Here is an 18,384-nt window from a genome sequence, read left to right on the forward strand (position 1 = left end):
TTTCACTTTGTGGCAAACATTATTCCTGCACTTGATCTGCTGAATATGCAATATATTATTTGTGGTTTACAGCACAGACAGTAAGCCTCGGTTAACAAGAAAACAGAGTTATAGCTTTGGCTATTTATTTATTTGGCTTTTAATATATAATTTAATCAAATGTATCATTTTAATTTCATGTTTTTGAAAATTAACTTAGTAAAGTAACTATTAAAGTAGCTAATTACTTTTGAAAATAAGTAATCAGTAAAGTAACTGGATTACTTTCTTGGAGAAGTAATCAGTAACTAATTACTATTTCCAAGTAACTTGACCAACACTGCTTATAACATACCATTGGCCAACATGTAATTTAGCTGTATTCAGCACAAACTCTGCTATAACTAGATGTACCGCATCGCGGTACAAAATATGACCGCCGCTCAGGCCTGCACTGGCTTTCCACAAAAATAAATGACGTGGAGTAATTTGGCTGTATTGCGTGTTTATGTATATACCTAAAAAAAGTAATAGTATGTGTATGTCTGTCTGTGTGTGTGTGTGTGTGTGTGTGTGTGTGTGTGTGTGTGTGTGTATGTGTGTGTGTTTGTGTATGTGTGTGTCTGTGTGTGTGTGTGTGTGTGTTTGTGCGTGTATGTATGTGTGCGTACATGTGTGTGCGTGTGTGTTTGTGTGTGTGTGTCTGTGCATGTGGATTTGTATGTGTGTGTATGGGTGTGTGTCTGTGCGTGTGGATGTCAGTGTGTGTGCATGCTTGCGTTTGTTTGTATTCCTGCATGTGTGTGTGTGACAGTATCATCCTAAACCAGCAACCCTTCGCTCAACAGCACCATCTACAGGCCGATGAGTGTACAGTCACTAAATGTGCACATAAATGAATTTATTTTATACCCCCCCATGGATGAAATTCTACAAAACTTAGCAGAGGATACCCCCAGAGGATGTCAAGTTAATCATACACATGAAATATGGTGCAGTTCTGAACATCTCCACTGAAGATAGGGGCGATTAAAGCAGAATAATATTGCATTTTCATTTTTTATGGGAGGGGCGCAAATCACAAATGAGTGATTATGGGCTAGGTTGATGTGGGCCCTTAAGAGCAACATACCATAAAAATTTCTTCATCCTCGGTGCCACGGTTCAGGTAGTTATTTAGGAAAAACTGCATTTTTTTGGGTTTGGGGGGGCCCAGCGCGGCGGGGGGGGGGGGGGGGAGTGGCCCCCGGGGACCAAACGAAATTTTTCTGTAGAAGTGTAGTGGGGCTACATGCCCACCAAATTTCATGTTCCCCGGTGCTTCGGTGTCCCTGGTATCGTTGACGAAAAATTTACGGGGGCCCCAGCGCGGGGGGGGGGAAGTGGCCCCCAGGGACCAAACGAAATTTTTCCGTAAAAGTCTAGTAGACCAACATAGCATAAAAATTTCTTCATCTTCGGTGCCACGGTTCAGGTAGTTATTTAGGAAAAACTGCATTTTTTTGGTTTTGGGGGGGCCCAGCGCGGGGGGGGGAGTGGCCCCCGGGGACCAAACGAAATTTTTCCGTAAAAGTCTAGTGGGGCTACATGCCCACCAAATTTCATGTTCCCCGGTGCTTCGGTGTCCCTGGTATCGTTGACGAAAAATTTACGGGGGCCCCAGCGCGGGGGGGGAAGTGGCCCCCGGGGACCAAACGAAATTTTTCCGTAAAAGTCTAGTAGACGAACATACCATAAAAATTTCTTCATCCTCGGTGCCACGGTTCAGGTAGTTATTTAGGAAAAACTGCATTTTTATGGGTTAAGGGGGGCCCAGCGCGGGGGGGGGGAGTGGCCCCCGGGGACCAAACGAAATTTTTCCGTAGAAGTCTAGTGGGGCTACATGCCCACCAAATTTCATGTTCCCCGGTGTTTCGGTGTCCCTGGTATCGTTGCCGAAAAATTTACGGGGGCCCCAGCGCGGGGGGGGGAAGTGGCCTCCGGGGACCAAACGAAATTTTTCCGTAAAAGTCTAGTAGACGAACATACCATAAAAATTTCTTCATCCTCGGTGCCACGGTTCAGGTAGTTATTTAGGAAAAACTGCATTTTTTTGGGTTTGGGGGGGCCCAGCGCGGGGGGGGAGTGGCCCCCGGGGACCAAACGAAATTTTTCCGTAGAAGTCTAGTGGGGCTACATGCCCACCAAATTTCATGTTCCCCGGTGCTTCGGTGTCCCTGGTATCGTTGACGAAAAATTTACGGGGGCCCCAGCGCGGGGGGGAAGTGGCCCCCGGGGACCAAACGAAATTTTTCCGTAAAAGTCTAGTAGACCAACATACCATAAAAATTTCTTCATCCTCGGTGCCACGGTTCAGGTAGTTATTTAGGAAAAACTGCATTTTTTTGGGTTTGGGGGGCCCAGCGCGGGGGGGGAGTGGCCCCCGGGGACCAAACGAAATTTTTCCTTAGAAGTCTAGTGGGGCTACATGCCCACCAAATTTCATGTTCCCCCGTGTTTCGGTGTCCCTGGTATGGTTGACGAAAAATTTACGGGGGCCCCAGCGCGGGGGGGGGAAATGGCCCCCGGGGACCAAATTAAATTTTTCCGTAAAAGTCTAGTAGACCAACATACCACAAAAATTTCTTCATCCTCGGTGCCACGGTTCAGGTAGTTATTTAGGAAAAACTGCATTTTTTTCGGTTTGGGGGGGCCCAGCGCGGGGGGGGGGAGTGGCCCCCGGGGACCAAACGAAATTTTTCCTTAGAAGTCTAGTGGGGCTACATGCCCACCAAATTTCATGTTCCCCGGTGTTTCGGTGTCCCTGGTATCGTTGACGAAAAATTTACGGGGGCCCCAGCGCGGGGGGGGAAGTGGCCCCCGCGGACCAAATGAAATTTTTCCGTAAAAGTCTAGTAGACCAACATACCATAAAAATTTCTTCATCCTCGGTGCCACGGTTCAGGTAGTTATTTAGGAAAAACTGCATTTTTTTGGGTTTGGGGGGGGCCCAGCGCGGGGGGGGGGGAGTGGCCCCCGGGGACCAAACTAAATTTTTCTGTAGAAGTGTAGTGGGGCTACATGCCCACCAAATTTCATGTTCCCCGGTGCTTCGGTGTCCCTGGTATCGTTGACGAAAAATTTACGGGGGCCCCAGCGCGGGGGGGGAAGTGGCCCCCGCGGACCAAATGAAATTTTTCCGTAAAAGTCTAGTAGACCAACATACCATAAAAATTTCTTCATCCTCGGTGCCACGGTTCAGGTAGTTATTTAGGAAAAACTGCATTTTTTTGGGTTTGGGGGGGGCCCAGCGCGGGGGGGGGGGGTGGCCGGCCCCCGGGGACCAAACTAAATTTTTCTGTAGAAGTGTAGTGGGGCTACATGCCCACCAAATTTCATGTTCCCCGGTGCTTCGGTGTCCCTGGTATCGTTGACGAAAAATTTACGGGGGCCCCAGCGCGGGGGGGGAAGTGGCCCCCGGGGACCAGACGAAATTTTTCCGTAAAAGTCTAGTAGACCAACATACCATAAAAATTTCTTCATCCTCGGTGCCACGGTTCAGGTAGTTATTTAGGAAAAACTGCATTTTTTTGGGTTTGGGGGGGCCCAGCGCGGGGGGGGAGTGGCCCCCGGGGACCAAACGAAATTTTTCCTTAGAAGTCTAGTGGGGCTACATGCCCACCAAATTTCATGTTCCCCGGTGTTTCGGTGTCCCTGGTATCGTTGACAAAAAATTTAAGGGGGCCCCAGCACGGGGGGGGAAGTGGCCCCCGGGGACCAAACGAAATTTTTCCGTAAAAGTCTAGTAGACCAACATACCATAAAAATTTCTTCATCCTCGGTGCCACGGTTCAGGTAGTTATTTAGGAAAAACTGCATTTTTTGGGGTTTGGGGGGGCCCAGCGCGGGGGGGGAGTGGCCCCCGGGGACCAAACGAAATTTTTCCTTAGAAGTCTAGTGGGGCTACATGCCCACCAAATTTCATGTTCCCCGGTGCTTCGGTGTCCCTGGTATCGTTGACGAAAAATTCAGTAAGGTGACGAAAAAAAAAAAAAAAAAAACTTTGACAATCCCTATATGACCGCTTTCGCTAGCTACGCTAGCGGCGGTCATAATAATATGTGAGCAAAATGGAGTTACATGTTTGCATTTTATAGAAAAAAAAATTATGCGTGGTTAGTAAGTTTTGGGGGGGGAAATTGTCACCACGATAAGGCCATATAACACATAGTGAATGTTGTCCTCAAGACTTTTGCATTTTCATTCTTGTAGGCTAGAATTTTTACTACAAGATGATGTGAAACTCATTTTGACCACTCTTTCACAACTTTGTAAGTCATTTTTTGTGTCAGCACTGCTGTATGCGTAGGCGTCTTGATGGCCATGAATATTAACCCTCTGGGGACCAGAAACGCGCCGGTGCGTTTGCCTCGTTTTTTTTTTCACATAGCAGCAAAATAGACTTAAAATACTCCGTCATTTTTTGTCATACAGGCTTAATAAATATGAAAAAAATAAACTGTTAAATGTCTTCTTTTTTATGGGTTTTTTTCAAGACCACATCTCTAAACTTAAACAAAACTCAGCGAATACTATTCACTCAGACATGAGCTATATATCTCTATAATCATTGTGTCAGTGTGTAGTTTTAAATTATCTAATTCAAAAAAAAAAAAAAAATCTCTGTTTATGTAATCTATATAAAAAGAGAGAGATCAGCCGTTCTCATTATCGTTCTCGCAGTTCATTACTCTGTTAATGAGCCATGCCCATGGAGAGCGCGCGCTATTCAAACGCAGATGATCTGAAGCAATACATGCAAACCAGTCAACGCCCACAACAGCTGGATAACACACTGTAGCCTACTTTATGTTGAGACGCTGTGAGGAATAATACTATCGTGATAATCCTGGAATTTTTACCTCAAACGTGCTGGAGTAACAACGGATGGAGCTGCAGATCAGTAAGTGCTTTGTTCTAATCGCGATATGGAATAGTGTCTGTAAACCGCAAAAGACTGTTTAAATTTGAATCGCGTTTCTGTGTGTTTATGAATGAACGGCACAGATGCATGCTGTTGTTTACTACAGCTCGCGCGTGTCTGTGTGAATGAATTAATCTTTAGTTTAACTTTTAGCAAACTATCTATATTGCCTACTGAGATGAGTAAAAATCGACTGAATACGTTGAAATAAAATGTCTTTGTATAAGCAACATATTAAACAGCAAATTAACATTTATGCCCTAATATATCATAAAAGATGATATGTTACAGACGAAATATGAAAGACAACATTTCGTTTTGGATAGATTATAAAGTTTTTACTGCCACATCAAAACCTAATTTACAAGGTGCAAACAAAATCTTAAAAGGTCAATATAAGCCTTCTCTTTAAATTATTTTTGTGTTTTATTAATGACAAATTTGGGGAGAGAATAGCCTACATATTCCAAAACTTTCTGAAAATACAAATGAGAATTAACTGCACAATTACTAGAAATGTTTACCTTGGATATTATACAATTTGCAAGCATACAGTTTGTGGAAAAATACACTTTTTTTTTTTTCAAGGTGTTTCCAACTCTGAACCAATTCTGTAGTAATATGTATGTATGTTTTTATATATATATATATATATATATATATATATATATATATATATATACATATATATATATACATACATACATACATACATACATACATACATACATATATATATACATACATACATATATATATATATATATATATATATATATATGTATGTATGTATGTATGTATGTATATATATATATGTATATATATATATATATATATATATATATATATATATATATATATATATTATATCACTGATTCTTGAGAGTCGGGACAAAAAAACGTTTTTTTAAAAATACACACTATATCAATTAGAGTTATATGTTTCTGCAGAGAAAGGTCTTAGCTATTTAACCATGTAAAGGAACAGGTTCTAAATAAAAACACATTTTTAAGAAATAAACATGTTTCCCTTCAGAACTGGATTTGTGTCAACTCCGTCAGACACACTAAAAACTATACAATTTTAATTCTTCAAATCCAACAAGAATCTAAAGTTCTGAAGTATATTGTAATAGTGTTTAGTTACTCTGATATGTAAAAAAAATCCAATATATAAACTTAAGTTGTGATTTCACACTATTCTGAAAACTCTGATTTCTAAATATTTGCATTTTCAAACTTTGATTTTAATTTCAATATTGTAAAAACAAATTCCTTAAATAAATAAAGCATAAGAGGATGTAGGTCAGATGGTCCTTTATTACAAAAACAACATAAACTGAAGGAAGAATATTTTCCCCAAAAAATTAACAAAAACATACATACATCCAACGCTGTTGACAAAGATCTGATGATGTTGACGAAAAACTGACGGTGTTGACAAAATATTTGAATGTTTTACCTCAGATTTGTGAAATATTCACCTGTTTGTCATGATATGTTCTGAAAGATAAAGAGTAGTTTAAAACCACAATTAACGCTCTGTTTTCTACAACTTTCACTTAGGAGCAAAAGTCTGCCTTTAAACTTGAAAGAAATAAAGATTTGACATTTATTGTGATAATTATCGATATCGACTGATATTAAAAAATATATCGTGATAATTTTTTTGGCCATATGGCTCAGCCCTACACTGGCTTCTCATATCTCTATCTCTGTCTCTACATGTATAAATATATATATATATATTAAAGTGCTGGCAAAGTTACACGTTACACTATAATAAGCAGACCACTGCCTGCCCATTATCTACAAGTCAGATGCGTATGGTTAAATAATGTAATGCATGCTATGAATGAGCATTTATGTGTAAATAAAACCCTGAAATAACAGTTTAACCCTTCACTATATTCACAAATAATATTGTATTCGCACATTAAGAGGTTATTGGTGGATTTGTCAACTCCGTCAGCTTACAGGTCAACTCCGTCAGACACAGAACCTGACTGAATTGACGTCTGATGGAGTTGACGTAAAGGCATGTATTTTCCCGTCAAAATATGTATTGTACACTGCAGCTAGGTAGTTTTTCCTCAGTTGCTAGCTGTCCCAATAACCTCACTAAAATGCTTAAATTCAATCCACTATGGTTTAAAAAAATTTTTTTTACAGAAAGATGGTATTGACATGATGCAGCTGTGGCCATAGGAATATTGACATTGTTTGTTTAAAATATAAAAAAAAGTAAAATGTACCAGAGCATGTGTGGTAGTGCTGCATTCACCACAGGCAGGGAGATGAAAAGGGGTCCTCAAGGATATAGCTGACCATGCTATTTCCTGATTTAATTTTTGCTATAAATTAGACTTTTCTATGTGGGACATGTTTTGTCCCGACTCTCAAGAATCAGTGATATATATTAGTGGTGGGCCGTTATCGGCGTTAACGTGCTGCGTTAACGTGAGACTCTTGTCAGGCGATAAAAAGAAATATCGCCGTTAATCTATTCTCAAAGTTGGGTTGGGAGCTGGGTATATACTACGCAAGCTATGATGACTTTCATCTTGATATTTTAGCGCGGATTCGGTTCGGTACGCATTTTCAAACCGAACAGTTCGTTGGATCATTTTTCCTGCTGACCAAAATTTCGTTCAAATGTAGGCTGGTCAACATTGTCTGACATCAAATGGCAAACGTAATGTAAGCGGAACGAAACTGAGCTACTTTTTATTGTGTGGTTGACGGACCGTTGTTTATCAGTTTGGACCAAAGCAGCGTGAGCGATCTTGATCAAGAGATCCAGTAAATAAATCATTTGAATTCGCTACTTAAGTAATAACATTGCTGCGAGATCTAGTGAGAAACATTCACATTTCTTAGTTATTAACGGATCAAACAGCGCGTGGAAGCCAGGAAGAAACATTGTGCCATGAATGAACTATCCAGTGTCCACAGATCTGCAACATTTACCATGGATTTATTGTAGTAACACTAACTGCAACCATGGAAGTTTGTCAGGAATAGTAGGCTATAGGCTAATGCTTTCAAGTAACATTACGTTGGTTTTATTTTGACATTATGAATAAAATTGCTGCCCTCAAATGTTAATCTGACCTAAAAATAGACCTTTGTTTATAACTACTACAATATTAGGCTACATTTCATTTTTTCCAAGGAGCTGTTTTGTTTTATATGCTCATAAGAAGAGTCGATTATAGCTCCATCATTGCTCAAAGTAAAAAAATAAAATAATAATAATCATACTTTATTATGTTAGTTTTAATAAAAATAAAATTAAAAAAATCTCTGCCATTTCTTCACAAAAGTTCTTTTAAATGTCACTTTGTATTTAAGAAACACGTGCCCTTTAGTCATTATTTGGGTAGCAAACATATTCTGAATGCCTTCGGCAGAATTCAAATGAGCCATTTTAATCTAGATTAATTCCAAGATTACAGTGAGATTAATCTAGATTAAAACAAATTATCTATGCCCACCACTAATATATATATGTATGTATGTGTATATGTATATATGTATGTATATATGTATGTATGTATATATATATATATATATATACACACATATATGTATATATGTGTGTGTGTGTGTTGTCTTTGCATTCTTTCTTGTGGCTCAGTGACACCTGAATGAATGGCTCATTACTATGCAGCAGGTCATTATGCTGGCCTTTGTCTTCTCAGGTGTGAATCAGGGGCATTATTCATGACCTTGTTGGATCATTCGTTGTGTTATTTTGGTTTAATGCTGTGAAGCTGCTTTGATGCAATCTGTATTGTGAAAAGCGCTATACAAATATACTTGACATTCACGCCCACCTGCATATTGCCTTTCCAAACAAAAAGTGTCTTACAAAATTTAAATCAATCTATTGTTTAATGTGAACGATTAGCCCGGATAATTTTCAGATAATTTTTTCAGATAAAAGACACTCCCCATTGGCTAATGCTCCATCAAGGTGCTGTGAGGCAGCCTGAATAAAGCAATGTGAGGAGATTCAAAGGTTTTGTTTTTCAGTCTGTTTTATTGTAATTCCTTTATGTGAAGGAACTAAATGCTGTGCCTCACAAGACCACAGTGCTACATGTATAAACATAAATACCGGTCAAAAGTTTGGACACATTACTATTTTATATATTTTTGAAAGAAGCCTGCATTTATTTGATAAAAAGAACAGAAACACAGTAATATTGTGAAATATTATTACAATTTAAAATAATGATTTTCTATTTTAATATACTTTTAAACTATAATTTATTTCTTTGATCAAAGCTGAATTTTTAGCATCATTACTCCAGTCTTCAGTGTCACATGATCCTTTAGAAATCATTCTAATATCCTGATTTGATAATATTTTTTTTTTTATAACCTGTGATCCTGATTTTTTTCCGGATTCACTGATGAATAAAAAGTTAAAAAGAACGGCATTTACTCAAAATAGAAATCTTTCTTAATAATTAATTACTATCACTTAACCCATCCTTTCCAAAAAAGAAAATGTATATTTAAAAATGCTTTTCTTATTTAATATTTTATTTAAAGAATCCTGAAAAACTATCACAGTTTTTTTTAAAATATTAAGCAGCACAACTGTTTCCAACACAAAAAAAAATCCTAATATCAGAATGAATTCTGAAGGATCATGTGACACTAAAGACTGAAATAATGATGAATCACAGAAATTAATACAATTTTAAAATATACAGTTAGGCTATTTTAAATTGTACTATTTCACAATATTACTGTTTTTTATGTATTTTTTAATCAAATAAACGCAGACTTGATGAGCATAAGATACTTTTTAAAAAAAAACATGAAAAATGTTTGCAAACTTTTGACTGGACACGGACAACTTTACGTGTGACATTAACAAGACTTTATTAACGAGATGATTGATGAAACTAATTAGAAAGTTCAAAAGAACAGCATTTATTTAAAATAGAATATTTTCTAACATTATAAATATCTTTACTGTAACTTTTGATCAGTTTAACTCATCCTTGATGAATAAAAGTATTGATTTATTTTATTTATTTCCCCCAAAAATAAAATTAAAATTCTTACTGACCCCAAACTTTAAAACGGTAGGGTTTAATGTTACAAAAGCTTTAGATTGCAGATAAATGCTGTTCTTTTGAACTTTCTATTCATCATAGCATCATGAAATAAAAATGTAAATAACTGTTTTCAACATTGATGATAATAATGAATGTTTCTTGAGCATCAAATCTTCTTATTATACTGATGTGATTTCTGAAGGATGTGACACTGTAAAAGTAAGTAATTAAATAAGTAATAATAAAAGTAAGTAAACAAGTAATTATGCTGAAAATTCAGCTTTGATCACAGGAATAAAATATAGCTTCAAGCAGCCATTAACGGGGCCAAGCGCAAAAGCAGACGACAAGATAGCCAACATGGCTGAGAGTGTCAGACCAACTGAAACAATCAGCAATTAAAGACATTTTAAGAGGATTTTTGGCAAATGGCTGAAAAATCATATACAGTAACTTAAAAGATGATTAAATGGTTTATCACTTTCAACCAATAGGTGGCGCAGTTACAAAATCGCAAAATCGATGTGATGTTGTCAGAGTGAAGTGACAATGACAGATACAAAGTTTGGTGTCTATGTCAAGGCATTGCAGATATAAAGCCTGAATAGTCATTTTGGCATCATGCCTCAACTTTGCTGCTGCGGTATACGAAAACGGTTTCGCCTATCGACACAAAATCCATAACTTTTACTCGGCACTGTCTGGAGATGATACGATTCGATTTTGGTGAAAATCGGACAAACGGTCTAGGAGGAGTTTGTATTGAATGAAAATCAAGATGGCGGACAGGAAGTTCTACCAAATATAGCAAACTTGCTATCTTGCTACCGGAGGAATTTATTAAGTCCAGTGTCATTACAACAGGCAAATTTATTTAAAAGTTACTGGCATTTGTGGAAATTTTGTTATAACTTTTGACCAGAAGGTGGCGCTGTCTCGCAATCTTTTGAGTACCTTCAGGGCATGGTGCTGATGTCACTTATTGAGTTTTGTAATGTTACAGCAAATGCATTCGTTAAGTATAGCATTTTACATCACAATACTGTATTGAAGTCAATGGCAATTTCATGTTTTGTTCTATTATAGCGCCAACAAGTGGCACAATCATACAGTTTTTTTATGTGTCCTCAGAGTGAGCCCATACATGTGTGTGTCAAATTTGGTGAAAATATCTAATTATAGACATTTATATGAAAAAACACATAAAAAAGGACCCACACGTGAGTTTGATTGGATTTTACTACCCCTTACTATCAATATTTGGGCATTTGGGCATTGGCATATTGCCAACGACCTATGTTTCCAAACCTCTGACGGTGGTTTCGTCTCGATCAGACTGGCTGTTTCGAAGATATCTGCAAATGTTTTTTAAGCGCTAAATTTCAATGCTGCACAAACCATATGCCAAAACCTGGCAAGTCTGGTATCGTTGGACTCGGTAACAATTCAGGAGTCTAAGGAGATGATTTTCGTGAGAATAAGTCAACCAAAGCCAGAGTTCTAAGCATTTGAAAATGTAATTTTACCACTAGGTGGCGCTGTTTCGAAACTTCCTTCAGTGCATCGTACTGATGACCCACACCGAGTTTCATAACAATTCGTTCATGCGTTCATAAAATACAGCATTTTAGCACATAATTCAAAATGGCCGATCTGAGAAAATTGGATATCATTCGACTCGGCATGACTCCCTGAATCTAACGAGATCACATTATTTATTTTTGAACAAACCATTCAGAAGTTATAGGTAAAAATAGCCATTTTTAGTGTCTCTGGACCAGTAGGTGGCGCTGTGCCGAAACGCAGCATGTAGCCTCAAGTCATGCTTGTGATGACATGTACCTAGATTGGTCCGAATACGATAAAGCGTTGCGGAGATACAGCCTTATGTCTGTTTTTGCAAGTGCTATGTAAAATTTATTTGCGCGGTATTCGAGAACGGTTTGCAGCGTTTTTATGAATTCCATAACTTTTGGTCGGCATGGTCTGGAGATGATCTGGTTCAATTTTTGTGCAAATCGGAGCAACGGTCTAGGAAGAGTTCGAAAAAGTAGGTTTTTCGGAGAATTCAAAATGGCGGACAAATTTTAATGATTTCAAATGACTTCATATGGTGCAATCGAATCATCTTGAGCTAAGAAATTAGTGGGGAAAATAATTTTGTTTCTAGCCCTTATGGTTCCAAAGTTATTAGCATAAACATGAGTGAAACTTTGGACAGTTGGTGGCGCTAAAGGGACTGAGTTAGAGACTCCAAATTTGCTTTGATGACAGTTCAGACTGTCCTCTATCAGTGTGCCAAATTTCATAACTTTCCCGCAAGCGGTTCTATGGGCTGCCATAGACTTCCAGAGTGGAAGAAGAAGCAGAATAATAAGAACGCCATCAGATACAATAGGTGCCTACGCACATTCTGTGCTTGGCCCCTAATTACAGTTTACTGTATATTCACATACAGTACAGTACAGTATATTCAACAACTGTTTTAAATTGGAATAATATTTCACAATATTACTGTTTTTGTTTGTATTTTTAATCAAATAAATGCAGCCTTGGTGAGCAGGAGATACTTCTTTTAAAAACATCAAAAAATCTTACCGACCCCAAACTTTTGAACGGTAGTGTATATTATAGCATTCGTATAGTGTTGCTTGACACAGTAAACCTCTAGACAGCGCTGGGAGATCCAGAGAGAGCGCGTTTGAATTTGCTGCAGTATTAATATTAGAGCCCGACCGATAAAGGATTTTTAAGGTCGATACCGATACAAATATTTGGTGATTTAAAAATCCGATATATCGGCCGATATATATATATATGTATATATATATAGTTTTTTTTGTTTTTTGTTTTTTTTTAAAATCCAGAAACGTGTAACAAAACATGAACAGATTTTCCCTAACATTAGTTATTTGTAGTTATTTAAGAGTCCTCAGCCTTACTAAAATAATATAATGCAGTTTAAAAATTTTTTTTTTTTTAATTAACTTTGTCACAACAGAACAGAATATATTAAAGTTCTGATAAATATAATGTATATTAAAAATACAAACTTAAGATATGAAACTTAAAGTCCTTTAAATCAAAAAAATAAACTATTATTATTAATTTTGACAGTAATAATTTTAAAATATAGCTGCGAGCAGCGATTACGGGCCCAAGCCGGTGGCACCGCAACCCCAGTGCCTTTAGTTACTTAAAGGCACCGGGGTGGCGGTGCCGCTGGCTTTGGCCCTTCATCGCTGCTCGCAGCTATATTTATATATATATATATATATATATATATATACACAGTATATATAAAAGACAGTAAATATTACTTGACTTACCTTATTCTGATTTTATGATACACTCAAAATATTCCACAACAAATCCTTTAAATTTAATGTAAAAATAAAAACGAAGGTCAGCAGTGTTGGGCTCATGTAATCCTCTCATTAGAATCAAAATGTTTCAACATTTGCGATGTATTTGGATGCTAAACTATTCTTTATTATTTGTACTTTACTCGTGTTCCTTAGGATGAGTAGGTAAAAACTCAGAGTCTGAAATATCCAAAAAATCCACATTCAGACCTAAATGTCTGACTTCCTGTTGGTCGGAGCTAATGACTGTAAATTAGAAAGTTGTTACATTACGCGTTTACAGGCATCATCTAGGAAAACAGTCTCGACTAGTCGAGTCACGAACGCCGTGCTACGTTAGATTTCACCCCACAGCTGATTTGCAACTGGGTGAAAACAATTAGAATTAATCCAGTAAATGTCAGTGTTATTTAATCAAAAAGGGAGTAAAAATAAAAAGTCTAAACCTGCATTATAGTAATACATAAATTATAACATGATTTCAGGTGCTGAAGGTGAATCAGATGATCAGGAGTGTCTGAGGATTGTGCTGATCGGGAGGACAGGAAATGGAAAGAGTGCAACAGGAAACACTATTCTGGGAAGAAAAGAGTTTGTGAGTCAATCACGCACAGATTCAGTGACAACAGTTTGTGAAAAGAGAGTTGGTGAAGTTGATGGTCGATCAGTAGCTGTTGTTGATACTCCAGGACTCTTTGACACGATACTGTCAAATGATCAAGTGGTGGAAGAAATAATGAAATGTGTTTCACTGTCTTCACCTGGACCTCATGTGTTCATCATTGTGTTGAGTGTGGGAAGATTCACCAAGGTGGAATCAGACACTATAGATCTGATAAAGAAGGTCTTTGGCCCAAAATCTGCTCAGTTCAGCATCGTTCTGTTCACTAGAGGAGACGATCTTGAGGATGAATCTATAGAGGATTATGTGAAGAGAAGTAAGTCTGCTGAACTGAAGAAACTGATCAGAGATTGTGGAAACAGATTCCTGGTGTTCAATAACAGAGAAAAACAAGACAGAACGCAACTGACTCAACTGTTGAACATGATAGAAGAAGTGAAAAACAGTAATGAGGGTCGATACTTCACTAACAGCATGTTTGAGGAGGCAGAGATGTCCATTAAAAAGAGAATGGAGGAAATAATGAAGGAAAGAGAGAGAGAAATTCAGGCTCAGAGAGAAGAGTTACAAGCCAAATATGAGATGGACATGAAAATCATGATGAAGAGACTTGAAGAAGAGAAACAAAGAGCAGATGAGGAGGGAAAGAAAATGGAGAATCAAATCAGAGAAAAAGAAGAAAAACTCAGAAAAGAGTTTGAAGAGAAAGAGAAAACAGAACCGAAGAAACGAGAGATTGAAAACCAGAAACGATCAGAAGAAGAAAATGAGCAAAGAGCTCAGCAGAGATCACAGTATGAAAAGCAGCAAAAAGAAAGAGAAAAAGAAGATAGAAAGAGAGAGGAGAAATACAGACAAGATCAAGAAAAGATGAAAAATGAACAAGAACGCATTTTGGCTGAGGTACAAAAGAAAGAAGAAGAAGAAACAAAAAAGAGAGATTCGGAGGAGAAAAGGAGGAAGAAAGAAGAAGAGGAAGAGAGACAGAGATGGGAGAGAAAAATAAAAGAGGCTGAAAATGACAGAAAAGAGATTCAAGAGGAAATTAAACGCCAGCAGAGAAAATGGGAGGATGAAAAGAAACGACAGATGAGAGAACGAGAAGAAGAAGAAAGAAAGAGAAAAGAGAGACATGAGGAACAACTGAGAGAAAAACAAGAAGAAATGGAGAAAATGAGAAAGAGATTTAGAAGAGAGAGAGAAGAAAGTCAGAAGATAGAGAACGAGAGACAGAAACGGAGAAGAGAAAGGGAACAAAAAGAGATAGAATATCAGAGCAAGAAAACTGAAATGAAAAGATATTATAAACGACTAGAATTAGAGAGAAAAGAGTGGGAGAGAATAAAACGAGAAGATGATGAAAGACGAGAAGAAGAGAAAAAGAGATGGAAGAAAACAATTGAAGATCTGAAACAAGAAGAAGAGAAAAAGAGAAGAGAAAAAGAAGAGAAGGAGAGAGATGAAATGAAACACAAACATGAAGATGAAATAAAAGAGATGAGGAAGAAGCACGAGGATGAAGCCAGAAAACAAGCCGAAGAACTGAATGATTTCAGAGAGAGAAAAGAGCAGCACGTTCAGGAGCTTCAACAGATGCTAGAAGAGCGTCAGAAACAACATGACTTACTGGAAAAACTCTATAAACACCTGCAAGAGGAAAAAGAAAAAGAAAGAAAAGAGCTACTAGACCAGAAAGAAAAAGAAAGAAAAGAGCTACTAGACCAGAAAGAAAAAGAAAGAAAAGAGCTACTTGGCCAGAAAGAAAAAGAAAGAAAAGAGCTACTAGACCAGAAAGAAAAAGAAAGAAAAGAGCTACTAGATCAGAAAGAAAAAGAAAGAAAAGAGCTACTAGACCAGAAAGAAAAGAGCTACTAGAAGAAATTGAAAGACAGAAAAACAAAATGTGTTATTCTGTGATTTTCAAAGCATATGAATTTTAAAATAATAATGTAATTTTCTTTCAGTCTGGCCCATGGCATCCATTATTATGGGACTTTTTAAATAGATTAATTTGATTAGCTATATAGTGTGTTCAGTTATATGCCAATTTTCTTAATATTTCTGGAAATAACAGATTTGGTGTCAGCCTGAGCAGGACCTTCCCTGGATGAAGATTGAAGGACACTTTGAATGTCACTCTGAGTAGCACCCTGTGTGTGTAGCTCAAGAATGCAACCGTATATTTGTTTTTAAATGTTCTTTATGCTTTTTTGTTTTTGTATTTTATTTGTTTATTATAATCATTCCCAGTCAACACGTTGATCTCACAGTGATCTCACCATGTGGTCACACCGTCATCAATCTGAGTTCACAGTTAGCTAAAAGTGTAACTCACAGCGCTCTCACTGTGTGCTCAAACTATGATCACAATATGAGCTCATCCCAGATATACATGTTATTGTTCTATGAATGTTTTGAGAGCATTGGGTTTTGTTCTTGCAGTGTTTTCTGTAGATCATTTTATTTTTGTTACCAGAATGTTCTCCTAAAAGGTAGGATAACACTCTCTAAAAACATTTGAAACATGTTTAATGATAACATTGATAGAACATTATCCCTAAACAATCTTATAAAGTTTTAGCAGGAAGTTCCCCAGCAGTCAGTGTGACATCAAACAAATGTTTAGACGTCAACCCAATTTTCATTTTCAACCAAAATTTGACGTCTGGGCAATGTTGGAGTTCACGTCCAATAACATTTCTAGCTGGGGTGACTCACATTGTGGCCGTAATATAAGCACACAGTGAGGTTACACATTTAGCTCACTGTGAACTCACATTGGCTGCGTCCAAAACCGCATACTCAATGAGTAGGTACTTAATTTCAATAAGTACTTACTTAACGAGCGTTAAAAGAGTAGGCAGCCTGCTATATAGCCAGACCTTGTTAAGTATGAATGCGATCCGAACATCTTCCATGTTGACGTTACTAGTATTATGCTACACCATGTGTCAAAATTATTGATGACTCTAATTAATGATTGATGGCCCTATAATTAATGATGATTGATGGCCCTGTAATTAATGATGATTGATGGCCCTATAATTAATGATGATTGATGGCCCTATAATTGACCTTGAACTCTTGCCCTTGCCCCGGTCGTGCCCTGGGGTTGACCTCTCCAGATGGGTGTCACCTTTATCCTTGTGTATAATTGGAATAATTGGTTAATAGGAACATACCTCATGAGTATAATGTATCTATTATTTTTTGCGCTTTGCTGTGTTATAATGGAAGTTATTTTTTTTACCTCTGACCGGGTAAAATCATCAGGTTGGGTCGTATGCCACATGTCGCTGCATCCACATTCCATCTCAGGCTTATATAAATCTGGGTCTACGACCCTAAAAGGAATTTCCAGAAAATTGTGATTCTCACTTAATTCTTGCTGAGAAAGAGAAATAAACCCTTTTAATCCTATATATACTATATATAACAACTTGAGAAATGTATAAACATGTATCTAATTTTCCCATCTCATGATTTTTCCGTATTCATTTTCTCTTTTAAACTGTTTTCAATTAATGTTTCAGACTTGATGTTGACTTGATTCAATCATATGTGTAGCATGTTTAGTCTCTATAAACTCCGATCTTTGTCCCCCATTTGTTAATTTACATTACATTTTGCTAACATTGTGACGCTTTAGTATTATAAGAATCTTGAAGATTATTTTCTTAAAAATTACATATTAAAATGCCCTGAACACAAAGGGTTGTAAAGAAATTACCTCCAAATGGAAAACTTCTTATTGGCTCACACAGTCTTCTAGACCCCCAAGCGCGTGCCAGGCTACGGCCTTGTTCTTTCCATTCACCAAAGACCCTCTGACTCACACTGGTTCTCTCTCATCAAGACCACATCAGCAAAGGTCAACTGGAACCTCAACAAATTGCATCAGGGCAGTTTTATTCAAATGGGCGAGACATGCAAGTATCAAACTTAGTCTCATTATTGGATACATTAAGTATCCTTACCCCTTTAAAGAAGGGCGTGTTAGAACTAAACTGATGGTTTGCTCAAGGTTGTTGATCTGCTGAACTTAAGACAATGCTATAACTTCTTCCTTTCCCGTATTCTGCTTCAGCTCTCTTTCCCTTGGTAAACTGTATGCATGTATGTGTATGTTAGAGTAGTTTAACTGTTTAGTCTCGTTAATAAAGTCTTGTTAATGTCCAGTGTTGTGTGTAACACGTTACAAAGTAACGCGTTACAGTAACGTAACTACTTTTTCGGGTAAAAAGTAGTGTAACGCGTTACTACTAAAAATTTGGTAAGAAAACGTAGTTCCTTTTTCAATTCGGCGCAACGTTACTTTTACCCATGGATATATTTGACAGCGACACTGCCGCAGCTGCGCGCTTGAGAGAAGAGAAC

The 18,384-nt window shown here is 37.5% G+C and overlaps 1 protein-coding gene across 1 annotated transcript in view; it reads left to right on the forward strand.

Annotated features, from left to right (window-relative positions):
• Positions 1-17,733, forward strand: part of LOC311302624 (uncharacterized protein) — a 90,106-nt gene extending 72,373 nt beyond the window's left edge. Inside the window, exon 8 of the mRNA XM_084428622.1 lies at positions 13,871-17,733. Coding sequence (XP_084284748.1) covers positions 13,871-15,882 — 2,012 coding nt within the window. The 3' untranslated portion in view covers positions 15,883-17,733. The remainder of the gene's footprint in view (positions 1-13,870) is intronic.
• The last annotated feature ends 651 nt before the right edge of the window (positions 17,734-18,384 follow it).

The sequence above is a fragment of the Rutilus rutilus genome, assembly GCF_951802725.1.
Source record: "Rutilus rutilus genome assembly, chromosome: 1".
Lineage (NCBI taxonomy): Eukaryota > Metazoa > Chordata > Actinopteri > Cypriniformes > Leuciscidae > Rutilus > Rutilus rutilus.